This window comes from Drosophila miranda, chromosome XR (genome assembly GCF_003369915.1).
Source record: "Drosophila miranda strain MSH22 chromosome XR, D.miranda_PacBio2.1, whole genome shotgun sequence".
Taxonomy (NCBI): domain Eukaryota; kingdom Metazoa; phylum Arthropoda; class Insecta; order Diptera; family Drosophilidae; genus Drosophila; species Drosophila miranda.
Window position 1 is genome coordinate 24,506,918 of NC_046674.1, and position 13,330 is coordinate 24,520,247.

Below are 13,330 nucleotides of genomic sequence, written 5' to 3' on the forward strand. Positions count from 1 at the left end.
CATACGGCGCCATTAAGTTTTTGCCAAAGTACAAAATTTTAGATATGTATATAAGTTGTGAACACAAGAAAGCTATGATTTGTTATAGAGTCTACTTCAAAATGGTCAAAATAAAATACTGAAAAAAAGTCTAAAACCACAAATTTGTTACTATTAACTTACTATTTTCGGGCTTAGCTGAATTTAGCTTGTTTTTACTGCGAGATTCTGACAGCACTGTTGGAAAATTCGCAAAATCTGCAGCAGTGTTGGCAAGAGCAAGGAGAAAAGTGCTTAACTTAACCCTTGAGCGGGCAATAAGATGGATTTCAAAGTTTATCTTTCCTTACATTGAACATTTAATAAAAATACACATTGTTGATGAAAGTAAAATTGACATAAAACACAATATTAAAATGGACTTATGTACGCCACGTGGTAAATTAGCAAAATATTTTCTTGGCGAATTTGATAACCTCCATCGCTAGTTTCAATTCCCTGGCGCCACGGACCCCGAGAGCCTCAAGATCGTCAAGTGTCATTTGGATCAGAACTTCTAAGTCGATTTCTTGACGCGTGAACATCTCCGTGAGGTGCTCGTTGCCAGTGCGGTTCAGAAGCGAACGCACCCGCGGACTCAGCGTGGGATGCTCCACCGGGGAGCCGTGCTTGAACCGCGAGTAGGAACTGTCGCTCAAGCCGGGTTCTCGCTTCACCTTGGTAGAGAAACTGCTCTTTCTACTGGTACGGGAGCTGAAACTACGAGTTGTTCCTCCACCCGCCGAAGAGTTGCTGCCATTTGCTGTACTCTGAGAATTGGGCGAGAAAACAGACCGCGTGCGCAAAAATGACTGCGAAAAACGTGTTGGCACAGCTAGGTGACTCGAAGTTAAACTCCGAAATGTGCTACGGCCCATGGTATCACCGCCGGTGGGCGTCAGCTCCTCCTTGGTGTCAAACTTGAAGACCTGTGTGGACAGCGGAGTCAATGGCGTCAGCGGGGATCCGGGATCTGTGAAAAATGATCAATAACCTTTGGCCGGCTGTTTTCCGAACTATTTTGGCAATTACCTCTCCAGGCGCGATTGTATCGTTCCATATTGCAGCTGGCTTAGTTAGATATTTATTTAAGAACAAAAATTTCAAAGCGGGACAAACATGACAATTGGATTTTGGACTTAACTGTAAATTAAAGATATCGATGAAAAAACTAGCTTAGCCCACTTAACCCCCCTTTATTTAAGTAGGCGGACAACTTGAGCTAAGCCGCGGAAAATAATGCTGTTTATAAGTTCTTCTTGCACATCAATCCAATCCTTTTTATTTATTTACCAAAAGAACATGTTATCTTTCACATAAACTGCGCTAAAATTGTTCAAGACTCATCATTTTCGGGGAGAGTATTTTAATACCCACTGGTCGACAATGGGCTAATCGTTCTCTGTCCACGATCGGATATCATATTCCTCGATTTTGATATTCGGTTTGGGATTGCTAGCTAGCTAAAACCCTCAGCCCTGAACACATAATTTTTTCCGATTGATAAATTAATTTTCTACAAGACTGGCTAATTTTAAAGACTGCTCTTTTTTAATTGTGTCTAAAATTGGGTTTAAACAAAAAAGTCAAATCTTAAAACGTAAGTGTAAACGGAATGAAACGTTTTTTCATATAATTAGTATTAAAATTCTGTTTTCCAAGCTGATTTGAAGCATTACTAATGACTTTGTCTCAGATCGACATGTTATAGACCTATTAAGGCATATGATTAGTGTTACTGTATATATTTCTCGATCCCAAATTTCTTTGAGATAGCTTTATAATGGGGACTGTCTAGCTTCTGCATTCATTGGAGCCTGAGATGAAAAAACTTTTCCTCAATTCTATAACTTTTTTTAAGGGTATGAGGAATGTTGCTAATTTTTCCATAAGTGTTGCTGACAACAAGCTGCCTATACAAATTCGATGTTGCCAACGGTAAGTGGTATGGAACGAACCGTGAACAGTGTATGGAATGAGTCTCATTGTTGCTACCGATCCAGTACCCGCTTCAAAGAGAGCGAAAAGGACAGCCATAACCGATTAAACAGAGAAAAAAAGCCAATAACCGTTTCGAAGAAATCATTTCGGCCATCGATTGTATCGACTGGATACGAGCGGTAAGCGCCAAAGGGAAATTGTTTGAAAGTGACTAGGATCTAAATGCAATCCAGTGGAATAAGTTATAAAGTAAATCGACGAAAAAACGAGTTCAACCCCACTTCATTTAAATAAGCGTGCAACTTGAGTTAGGATCTTGAAGATTCATCCTATCCTTCCTATTTACTTACAAAATAGGAACATAATATCACCTTAGCTGCGCTATAAATCTTTAAGATTCATAATTTTCGTGGAGAAAAGTCGACAAGTCTGTCCATGATCGAAAATTATATTTCAATATTCGGTTGAATATTACTAGCTAAGTAGAACTCCCAGCCCTGAACAGATAATTTGTACTGCCTGATGAATCAATTTTCCAGTTGATTGGCTAATTTAAGTACTCTCTTTAATTGCATTGTTTCTAAAATAACGTTTATGCAGGTAAAAAAAATTGTAATTTTTACATTGTAACTACTCAGTAACTACACGGTAACTATACATTTGCTTCATATCAACAACTGTAAGTTACATCTTTTTGTGAGAGTAAAAAAAAATAAGTATTTCAAGTGATATGGCAGCCTTGAACTTGGAGCGATCGCAGTGTTGCAAAACCTTGAAATTAAATTTCAAATATGGAATAATTTAACCGCCACGGGATTCGAAATTAGGTTTTCAAAACATTATAAATTGGCTTAGTCGGAATCAATAATGCAAGTTCAAGGCACCCAAGACGCCATAATATTTAGCATTTAGCATGTCTAAGTACCAAATGTTGTTTATACTCGTATATCTTCACATAATATTATTTGGCTTCTAATTAAAGCGAGTTTGGCCAGTTTTTTCTTCCAGTTGTTGTTATTGTTGTAGCTGTAGCTGTTGTGCCCCTGCACTGTGTTTCGATTTTTGCGTCGAAGTTTTTGTGAACAACAAATGGACCGATAAAAAGTAAACAATTGCAAAACAAAAACAAAACAGAAATGTGCAAATTAAATGATCAAAAATAATCAATTTAATTCATCAAAATTGATGATGAAAATGCACAATTTGCGTGGGTTTTATTCTCCAAATACCGCAGCCGTATCATGATAAGTTTGCCGTGAAATCATGACTGCCGCCGAAGCAGCGTGCAAAAGCAAAAGCCTCGCATTGCCACCTGTTAAGACTAGACACCTTTCGTTGTTGTTGTTGCTGTTTCTGTTTTATCCTATTTGCTTTTATTTTGTTGTCTTTCCGCTCTCGCTTCGCTTCGCCATCCACCATCCGCTCTTCGTCAAGCTTCCTTTCCCTCTTTCTCACTCTCTGTGTTCCCGTCTCTGTCGCTCTGTCTCCTGTCCACATGTGAGGCTTGTTTGTTGTTGCCGGCTTTTTACCGAAAACAGCTGAGACCCCCCTTCCTCCCGCCGCCCGTCGCCCATGCCCAACATCGCTGGCATAGAGAACCAGCTGCTTTGTGTTTATATTTTTTTCACGTCTGCGCACCGTCAGCCAATCATCCGCGCCCCTCTCCCCGCGGCCCGAGCCATCCATCATACCAGACACGAAGCCGCTGCCGAAGCCGAGGCCGAGCGCCGCCGCTGGAGAACCATATAAAACGGCCCCACATCGCTGCTTGGGGCTGAGTCGTCTAACGGAGTTTAACCCAAGCTGAGAGCGAGAAAAGTTCTGGTGCTAGCCGCAGAAAGCACCATTTCAGACAACGAAAATTCTGTTCGTATAGTTGCCTGCCTCGAAAATTGTTGCCACAGTGAACAAACAAAAACAAATAAAAATTTCGCACAAGTCACAAGCAAGTGCTCCGAAAAATACAAAAAAACCCCTGAAAATAATCGCATGGCATAAAAGCAGAACAGCACGCAAGTGTTGCCTAGATTAAAAATAGGTAATAAATCCGACAGAAATTGCAATCAATAAGCAACAAAAATCCCCCTCTCAATTTTTTAACAATTTTTTTGAGACATGCAAAAGTGGCCAACAGAGTGTTAACAAAAATCACAGAAAAAGCACCAACAACGGAACGGTAACTTGCGAAACAGTTTTTTTTCAAGTGTTTTGTTTGCTGCCGCTGTGCCGTGTGCTGCCTTCGCCGCTGCTGCGCTGCTCAACAAAAGAACTTTGGGTATGTTTGTATTTTCTTGGAGCTTTGCCTCTGCCTCTGCCTTGCCTTTGCCTTTGCCTTTGCTCCGCTGTTTGTTTTGTTGTATTCCATGCAAATTAAATTAAGCAATTAAACGAAACACACAAAAATTGTATTCGTTGTTTGCCCAAGCTCAATTCTTTATTTTTCTACGATTGGATTACCTCATGCACGGGGGCTGAGGCTCTGAGACCTCCCCGGAGTTGAGCGGAGCGGATTGCAAAAGTATCTTTATTATTAATTTTTTGCGTTGCGTTGCGTTTCGTTTCTTGGTATTGGCAATTATTACAACATTTGCACAATCGGTCAGTTATTGGCCGAGTTGATGGGAGTGCAGCACCAGTTTTTGATTCCATTGTAAGAGGAGTATGAATACCATTTTTCTATACCCTTTAGCTATAGAGTCGGAAGGCCATATTGGGCTATACCCTAAAGATATCCTACCGCCCTTTCCCTTTTCAATGATTCTCCCAGTTCATGGACAAATATAATGTATTTAAAGCTTCGCAGATAGTACTGATAGTCAGTCGGATCAGATCAGATGAATGTTAAATACAGCTCGAATAAGGAAAACAATTCGCTGCGTATCGGGTCGGGTCCGGGTCCGGGTATCCCATAGTTGGAATATCGACTCTATCGCTCGTACACGTTCTTTTTGTTGATTTTACTTTTACTTTGTGCGCTGCGCTTGGAAATTCAAATAAAAACTCAAAAAACTTTTTTAATAATAACAAACGTAAAAGAGAAGAAGAGTGCTGGAGAGGGGTCCGGGCACGCTGCACTGGAATACTCGTATATTTAATTGAACAACAAAAAGAAAGCCAAACAATCATAGGCACCCATTGCAAAGTGGTTTGTTGTTGCTGCTCCCCGCTCAAACGATATACAATGGACACAGACTACAACTTCCAGCTAGAACAAGTGCGATGAAAAACCGGAAAATGAACTGAACCGAAATAAAATCATCAAATTTTTTTGGAAAGTCTTTGAACCCTATTGCACATTCTGTTCCAAAGATAAATCCAAATAAAAGTTAATTTGAAAATTTTATATCTAGAAAATACACAAAAATTTGCTTTGGGAAAAGTATTGGAAAAATGCAACCAAAAGCGATAAGCGGCGGAAAATTTTCTAAGAAAAACCAAATAACACATTTTTAGATTTATGAAAAAAGAGTAAAAGAAAACCGTTGATCTGCGGGAAAATTATACAAGCAGGCATAGACAGAAAAAATATATAATGTCTTTGGAAATCAGATCCTCTTCTCTACTGCAGATCCCAAAAGTAAGATTTATTAGAAGTCAGAATTATTGAACATACTTTATATGGAAACGAGCAGGAACATTGTGAGTCGCAGTTAGGGCCGCGACTCTACATTTATACCAGAACACAATTAGTACAGCTCTCCTCCGCCAGAAGGCGTACACTGCACGACGAGAGTGTGTGTGAGAGAGAGAGAGGGAAGAGTAAGCGCGTGGAAGGAGTTGCGTAGCCACTGTAAATTGGTTTTTCATTTCGTTCATTCATAATAATAGTCAGATCTGATCCAGATTCGGCAATCTGGTAGATATGGTCATTATATCTTCAAAATTGTGAATGTCAAAGATTTTCGTTCTTTGTGGGGGCAAAAAGGGGCTTGGCTAAATTTTGAAATGTATTTGTTCTAACTCTTATGGTCTCTGAGATCTGATCTGGTTACCGGACGGACGGTCAGACAGACGTGACTGTAACGACTCGGCTATTAAACCTGATCAAGAATATACATACTTTATGGGGCTGGATACTCTTTTTTCTGGGTGTTACACACTGTCCACTGTCAACACAAATCGAATATATCCCTAAACTCCTTTTTGAGTATCGGGTAAACAAAATATACCCTTAGTCGAGCCCGATTGGGCCAATTTTCGATAGTTCATTATGTAAGAAAGACTTTGAGGAAAAACTTTTATCAATAATCTTCTTTCTTATAGGAGATAATAGTAAAGAAAAATACTACTATAAAAATACCAAAAAATATTTTAATAGGTTTTCAGATAAAAGTTGATGAAATTATATTTAAATTCAATAATATCTATAAAAAAGTATAAGCAATTCTGCTTTTTTTGAGTTTTAATGTTTTTTGTCTTAGAGAACATTTTGGCGGAAATGCCGGAAGGGTATTTACATGATGTCGCACGGGAAAATCGTCGTACACATATAAAGTGAAAAAAGACAACGTAAACGGATTTATATTTTGACAATAGGCTTAACTTGTAACTCTTAATTAGCCGTCAAATTGGCGATAAGGTTGATTCAGGGAAATTTTCCGTTTTCGGGAACAAATAAAAACAGAAGTGGTTTTCGGGGCCAAAAAGTCAAACGCCGATTTCAGAGAAACCTGTGACTTATTTTGGAATGTTGTGCATGGATGTTTTTTAAAAATATTTTCGATCCTACACAAAAAGCTTGAATACTTTTTTAAATTTAATGTCGCACGGGAGAGACATTTGGGTTAATAAAAGTTTAAAAAAATATACCGTGAATATTATGTGTGTTAGAAATATTTTCTGGAAGAACTTTTATAATTTTTTTAATGAAATATCTTTTTTTAACGAGATAATATTAGGGACTATAAAATAATGACTAAAAATACCGAAGAAATTTACTTTAAGTTATTCTAATAATAATTTTGTCCAATACATTTCGTACAAAATATGATATGGAAGTGTGTTTTTATTGAATTTTAATTTCTCGGTCCCAATGTAACATGAATTTACATGAATTGATTATCGTATTCCTAGTGAATTATCTTCTGCTGGCTGTGCCTTGTATCCGCTACTCTACTTGCCGTTATTCTTGTCCTTTTCCTATTCTATTGATGTTCTCGTCTTGGCGACAAAGTGCGTATTGAGAGAGAGGATCATCGTAGTTCAGAGAGGATAATTAAAAGAGGTAGGTGATAAAAGCTGTCGCTCAGTGGGAGTCAGCCGGAAATCTTTGACTTCTTTGGAAGTCCAAGGAAAGGTAAAGGAACAATAGATAAAGCTATTAGTGAGAAAAGCTTTGAAAGAAACACGACATGTATGTAGGTATTTACACACATACAATATAATATAAATACAAATAAACAAAGTGCAAGCTTTCGCTCAAACCTCCCACAAATGTTTTGCCTTAAGGAAGATTAAAACCAAAGCGTTGAAAGATTTGGCTTAGCCGAGTTTGAACATTTTTTTTCAGTTCTCCGCCACTTGCCCCTGGCTCTACTCTAAAATGCAAATTAAATGCGCCAAAGTGTTTGTGGAAAATTAAATGGAAATAATTGAATTACGCTTAAATCATATGACAGCCGTTCAATTGAATTCCAATAAAAGTCAACAGTCGCATTGAATAAATAAATATGTAATCATTATAGATTCGTGTTTAGGTGTGGAGAACCCATGGAAAGATTTGAGTAGCTTCGCAAATTTGCATAAGCCACCAAAGAAAACTAACTGGGGGGAAAAACTTAGCACTCAAGACTTTCCAGTTGGTCGATTTTACTCGAAAGGACATGTGACAGGCAGCAGGAAAAGCTGTCAATTAGAGCAGGATGCCCATGGCAGGATTTAGTTTTGCAAATGCACAGAAATGGAAATCTTTTAAATAAATTAAAATCTCGAATTCCACCAAAGGCAAATAAAAATCTGCCTCTCACTCAACAGTTTAGAGTTCTCTCGACGAAAAAAAATCCATAATTAATTGTCGGAATAAAAGCATTTATATCAAACGAAAAGTGGCAGAAATGTGTGAAATGCTATACATACATACGTGTAGGAAGACATCTCTTTCGCTCCTCCACTGTGTGCTCCATTAATTCCCCAAGGATATGTTTCCACTCTGAGAACGAGCACGAGAATGAATATGAATGTGCATCGTATATTTTGGTAACTTGAGTCGCCTGCATTGGGGATTTACCAAACAAACCTACACAAAAAACGATGCACACAAAAATTGTCCAACCAAAATTTATTCTGTTGTCGCTTTAGAATAGAGCAGCCACCAAGGACCCACTAAAAAAACCAAGGATAGAACACATAAAAATACAGATACAATTTGCCAGAAACGAGCAGATGTTGACTGAAAAAAAAATATATACTCGTTGTTGAAGAACTGCAGCCACCATGGGCGCAGTGCTAGAATTGCTTTTCAAACGTGAGAACGAGCGAGGGATACCCTAGATTAAGGACTAAACTAAATATTCGCTAAGCAAAACCTGCATAGATAAGGATAAGACAAGGATGTTTTAGTAGCCACTTCCAGATGCCATTTCTGTCCATCCTCTAGGGCTGGACCATTATAAGTCCATTAACCATTCTCAGGCAGTTTATTGTTGCGAATAAAAGCAAAGAAACCCCTTAAAAATAAAGTATTTCAAGGGGTTGTAGTGCTGCCAGTGTGAAGCATGGATTACCTTCGTTTTGACAATTTCCAGCTCATTGTATGCCCATTGTATAACAGACAGGATATAAGAGACAGAAGACAGAAGACAGTAGTCGTGGGTCGTGGGTCGGGAGTCGGGAGTCGAGCCGAGCCAAAGTCACATGAGAGCAATTTTAAAACAGTAAAAGATATAAAGCAAAGGCAAACAACTGATCAAATCTCGACGCTATTGCAATGGGCGTCGTTTTCTAAAATGACGTCTTAGATGGGAGCATACGAATGGCTAAGACACACACAAAAAAAAAAGGGAACAGTCTAAACCTGGAACCCAAAGAAATGGTGCAAGTCGAGCAAGAAGCAGATGAAGATGGGCAAACAACTGAGGCTGCAATAAATCCCCGGCCAGACACGCCAATGGAGATGGAGGAGCTGCAATATTGGGAAGCAGTTGAACCTCCTTGGTGCTTTGGTCCTTGGGTGCTTTGGTGCTTTGGTGCATGGGTTCCTGGGTCGAATAGCGCAACAGAATGTCAATTACTTGGATGTGAGGTTAGGTCAAAGAAGAACTTGATTTTCATTTGGACATGCCCCACACCGCCCCAAACCCGCCCGCACCTCCCAGCCCTGCCCTGCCCTGCGCCAAGAAAGGAAAGATAACTTTTTCTGGGGTCCTTCCGATTGCCTTTGCCCTGGTTACTTTGACTAATTTAAGTCTGTTGCATTCGGCAATCGTTTTGCGGAAAGCAATAAATTTTCATGCAGATGCAGGAACATTTTAAGGATTAAGGCATACGAGGCATACGAGGCATAAGCAATTTTGTACCTCTTTCCGCCTGCCTGATTGTGTGGCTCGATTTGGGGTTTGATTTTTCATATTCCAGCCGCATCTCTCACCTCATCCACATCCTCTTCCCCCCCTATCCCTTTCCTTTGTGCGTTGCAATCGACAAGTGAACTGAAGTTGAGTATTAGGTCGTGGCTTCGTCCCGTGGTCGTCCTGTCCCCAGGTCCAAGCGTTCTTCAGTGGGCTTTCATTTATCGATGGCCAGTTTGCATGTTTGTCTGTCAATTGGATTTCGTCCTGTGAGTGAGCTAGCTTTGAGCTCTGAGTTTTCTCTGTCCAAGAGCCAGGCAGTCCAGTCGCAGTCCAGTCGCAGTCGCAGTCGCAGTCGGCAGGGCACTTGCTTGCTTTCCTTTGAGCTAAGTAACATTCAATGGGCTGGGCCGAGGTCGTCTCGAACATTTCTTTGTGCCTTTGAGCTTGGAATTCCTCGAGCTTCGAGTTGAAATTTCCAAATTGTTCACAAATTTGTACATTCTTTCTGCATTGAGAATTTATTTTATTGTTAGATTGGAAAACCCTAAAGTCATGCTTTTGAGTCGCCTTTATATTCAATATCTGGTTCCCAGTAGATGGAATAAAATATATTTCTCATTTAATGCAGGCGAATCTCTGCCATTATCCATCATAGCTGATGTGAAACCATCGAGTCACTATCGAAGCTATCCATCGATTTCTTCTCTTCGTTGAGAAGATATCGATTTTCGATATTGTGAAGAAAATTTAAAAAAGACGAAGAAAGAAGATGAAAACTTTTCTAAAACAAAAATGAGAGTTTATTAGACTTGAAGCTTAATTTTGTATTTTTTTATTTTGCTATTACTATTTTTTGTTGTTAATTGTTATGAAATTATTTATTTTTAAACAAAATCTCATACGTTTTTAATTTTAGATTTATTCCTAAAATTAATCTTCAAAATATCCATTGAAAACATTTTTTGTTTCACCAATAGAGAAGTCTATGTAAAATAAAAACATATATGTATTTTAAATTCTAAAAAATAGTTTAAAAGGAATGTTGGGGCGAGACTTTAGTGCAGCACTTACTGAGCAATTTACTCTCAAAATTAGTTAAAAAGTGTCTGCTTTGCTCGAGTTGATAAACAGCAATAAATGGGGCATACTCGCAAGCTCGAAAAGAGTATAAGGGGGCCCCCGCAATAACAGTTACAATAGCCGAGACGAACTGCGATGACTGTAACGAGTCTTACTCCACGAAAGTGACGTCTTCTGGCTGTGGTGGAGGGGGAATCACCAGTCGAGGAAGAAGTTGAAGTCGTCGCATCAAAATGAATGGATATAGTTTAAGCGTACGAAAAACATACCCGAAACGGAACAACTAATGGATGGATGTATGGCTGGCTGACTGGCTAAAAGATGGGCCCTGACAGGGGATAGGGATAGAGAACTGTCAGATCGTAGTGATGCTACTGCCACTGCCACTACCACTGGCACTGCTACTGATGTTGTTGTCGCTATTTTATTCCACTATGAACTCGGAACGCGTCGCGTCATTCGCAATTTTTCTATTGTTTGCGCAGTTTTTTTTTCCTTCCTCGTGTTTTGTTCCTTTTTGCACGTTACGTCTGTTTGTCTGACAGCTGAGCACTGCTTATATGCCAGACATATACGTATACGTATACGTATACGTATGTATGTGCATAGCCTGTATACAGATATCTGGCTAATACTTATGTCTGGTTTCTGTGAGTGGGGGCAGCCAGCAGACGACTGTCTGTCGACAGAGTTCGTTCGTATTACCCGTCAATCTTTACTTTCATGTGCTCGTTTGTTACGTTTTTACACTGCCAGCGAGGGGTAAGTGAGTGCTCAGTTTTTTTTCTATTTTTTCCCCCGAATTTCATAGGATAGGAATAGGTATCAGTATGTTGATTTTAGGCTTCAAGTGGAGAGTATTCATAGAGCTTTAGGGTTGGTTGTAATACTTTGAGAGCATAACTGAGAACAAAGCCATTTTTCAATCAAATTCACGCTGATTAAAAACCCTTTTTTAACCATATTTAATCTTAAAATAATACATACAATTTGTAGGAAATATTTATTTATTTCTAAATTTTAAAATTTCTGGCATTTTTTTCTCTCGGTGTAGAATAATAAATTCTTTCTATAAATGGTCAAAAAGATAGAGACCAAAAATTGAAAATTAATAAAAACACATTTATACTTTAATTTAAACTTAATAAATTTAACCAATAGACAAATAATAACCAAAAAACTGGAAAGGGTTGAAAAATTAATAGCTTGGAAATTAATCACTCTATATTTATATAGTTTAAGTACAGAAAATATAGTACAGATATTCTTAGCCAACTCGCAAAGCTGTTCTAATTTTTTAAACTGAACCTCAAAACTTTTTGACTCTTTTCTTATATTTTTTAACTTTTTGTCGTACGAATGTCCGCAGATTTGAAGAGCTCAATTGTTACGCTCGTAAAGCGTCCGCAGAGAGTAAAACGCATTTTCTAAATGTGAAAGGAGGATATCAAAAACACTTTCACAATAAAAAAATCGCAAAATAAACCAAAAAACCCCTAATAGTTTTCATCCATACAGACGTATTAAAATCTTAAAAAAGCTCACACCAAAGGATGAAAAAAAGAACATACATACAAACACACACACACACATACACACTAGCTACGAATGCTTTGTCCTTGTTTGCTGCTGGAGAAATGAGCAAAAAATTCCACCGAAACGGCAAACGAAGTGCGCGGGGAGGGGACGGAGCGGCAGCTGAAGCTGAAGCTGGAGCTGGAGCTGAAGCTGGGGAACGAGTTCCTTGTGTGACAGAAGTGACACTATTTTCTGGTGTTGCCACAGTAGAAATTCGCTAATGCTCGTGCAGCAGGCAGCAGCGGCATTTGGTACACTGGGGATCCAGATCCAGCGCCGCCATGTTGCAATTATTATTTCCGGCTGGAAGCAAAATAAAGTTGGATATGCAATGAGCAGGAAGCAGCACACAGGAGGCGTGGCGTGTAAAAAAATGAGGCCTCCTAACAGACACACACACACACACAGCGTCGGCCAACCTCAGAGCGTGCTAGAAATGGGACCGTGAGGAAGGATAATTTCGATCGACGAAGAAGGAAAATTCTCGATTATTTACTCACGTCATTCACGATCGCACACACAGTGATTGTAGTATGTATGTACTCGTAAAGCTATAAAGCACTGGTCGGGATGCATACATTCAAATTTGTTGTCTTGGTACAGCCTGGTGCTTGCTTCTTCTGCAGAGTGTAGAGTGGCAGAATAGCTACTGAAATCTACTGAACTCTCCTTGCATCGATGTGCATCACGGGCTCTTCACTATTCCGTACGCCAATCTCGAAAACGGGAATTCTGTTCTTTGTTTAATGAGGTTATTCTTTTTTTTGTACTGATATTTGTGATGTGTATTGAGTGTTCAATTACCAAGGCCTTGGTGGACATTTCGCCGGGAATTTTCGTTCTGATCGTGCCTACATTGACGTGCATCACGCGACTATCGCAGGACGAAAGGGTTTCTCTGTCGGTTACCCTCAGCTGCATTCCAGCCAGCCAGCCAGCATAAAAAGAACCGTACATAGCACTGCCACTGCCACGTCGTCGTCGTCGTCGTTTCCTCTTTTGTTTGTGCGCAGCGCATAATTTGCGAGACAAACATGCAAAAATGCCCCAGAAGTGAAAAAAATTTGCAAACCTACATAGATACGCGCACACACACACACTCAAAAATACATATGTACGTAGGGGGAAAAATGGCAAACAATTCCCCAGAATATTGAAGTGCAAAATGGCGAGGAGCGCCAGGCCCTAGCCCAGGCCCAATGGGG

The 13,330-nt window shown here is 39.4% G+C and overlaps 2 protein-coding genes across 3 annotated transcripts in view; one reads left to right on the forward strand and one right to left on the reverse strand.

Annotated features, from left to right (window-relative positions):
• Window positions 1–314: 314 nt before the first annotated feature.
• Window positions 315–1,176, reverse strand: LOC108152385. Its single transcript, XM_017281682.2, has 2 exons — window positions 1,051–1,176; window positions 315–991 (listed from the first exon to the last, which is right to left on the reverse strand). The coding sequence occupies exons 1-2, from the start codon at window positions 1,076–1,078 to the stop codon at window positions 423–425; spliced, it is 597 nt and encodes a 198-aa protein (XP_017137171.1). The 5' UTR covers window positions 1,079–1,176; the 3' UTR covers window positions 315–422.
• Window positions 1,177–3,725: 2,549 nt separating this feature from the next.
• Window positions 3,726–13,330, forward strand: part of LOC108152962 (Ig-like and fibronectin type-III domain-containing protein 2) — a 72,342-nt gene continuing 62,737 nt past the window's right edge. The window contains exon 1 of one of the 2 annotated variants that reach the window (XM_033386802.1): window positions 3,726–4,234. The gene's annotated coding sequence lies outside the window, so the exon portion shown is untranslated. The remainder of the gene's footprint in view (window positions 4,235–13,330) is intronic. The other variant, XM_017282665.2, reaches the window with a different exon arrangement.

Coding starts and splice junctions, on each gene's coding strand:
- LOC108152385 (XM_017281682.2), bottom strand. CDS start 1,078: ATGGAACGATACAATCGCGCCTGGAGAG. Junction 992..1,050: donor ATACAATCGCGCCTGGAGAG/GTAATTGCCAAA, acceptor CATTTTTCACAG/ATCCCGGATCCCCGCTGACG.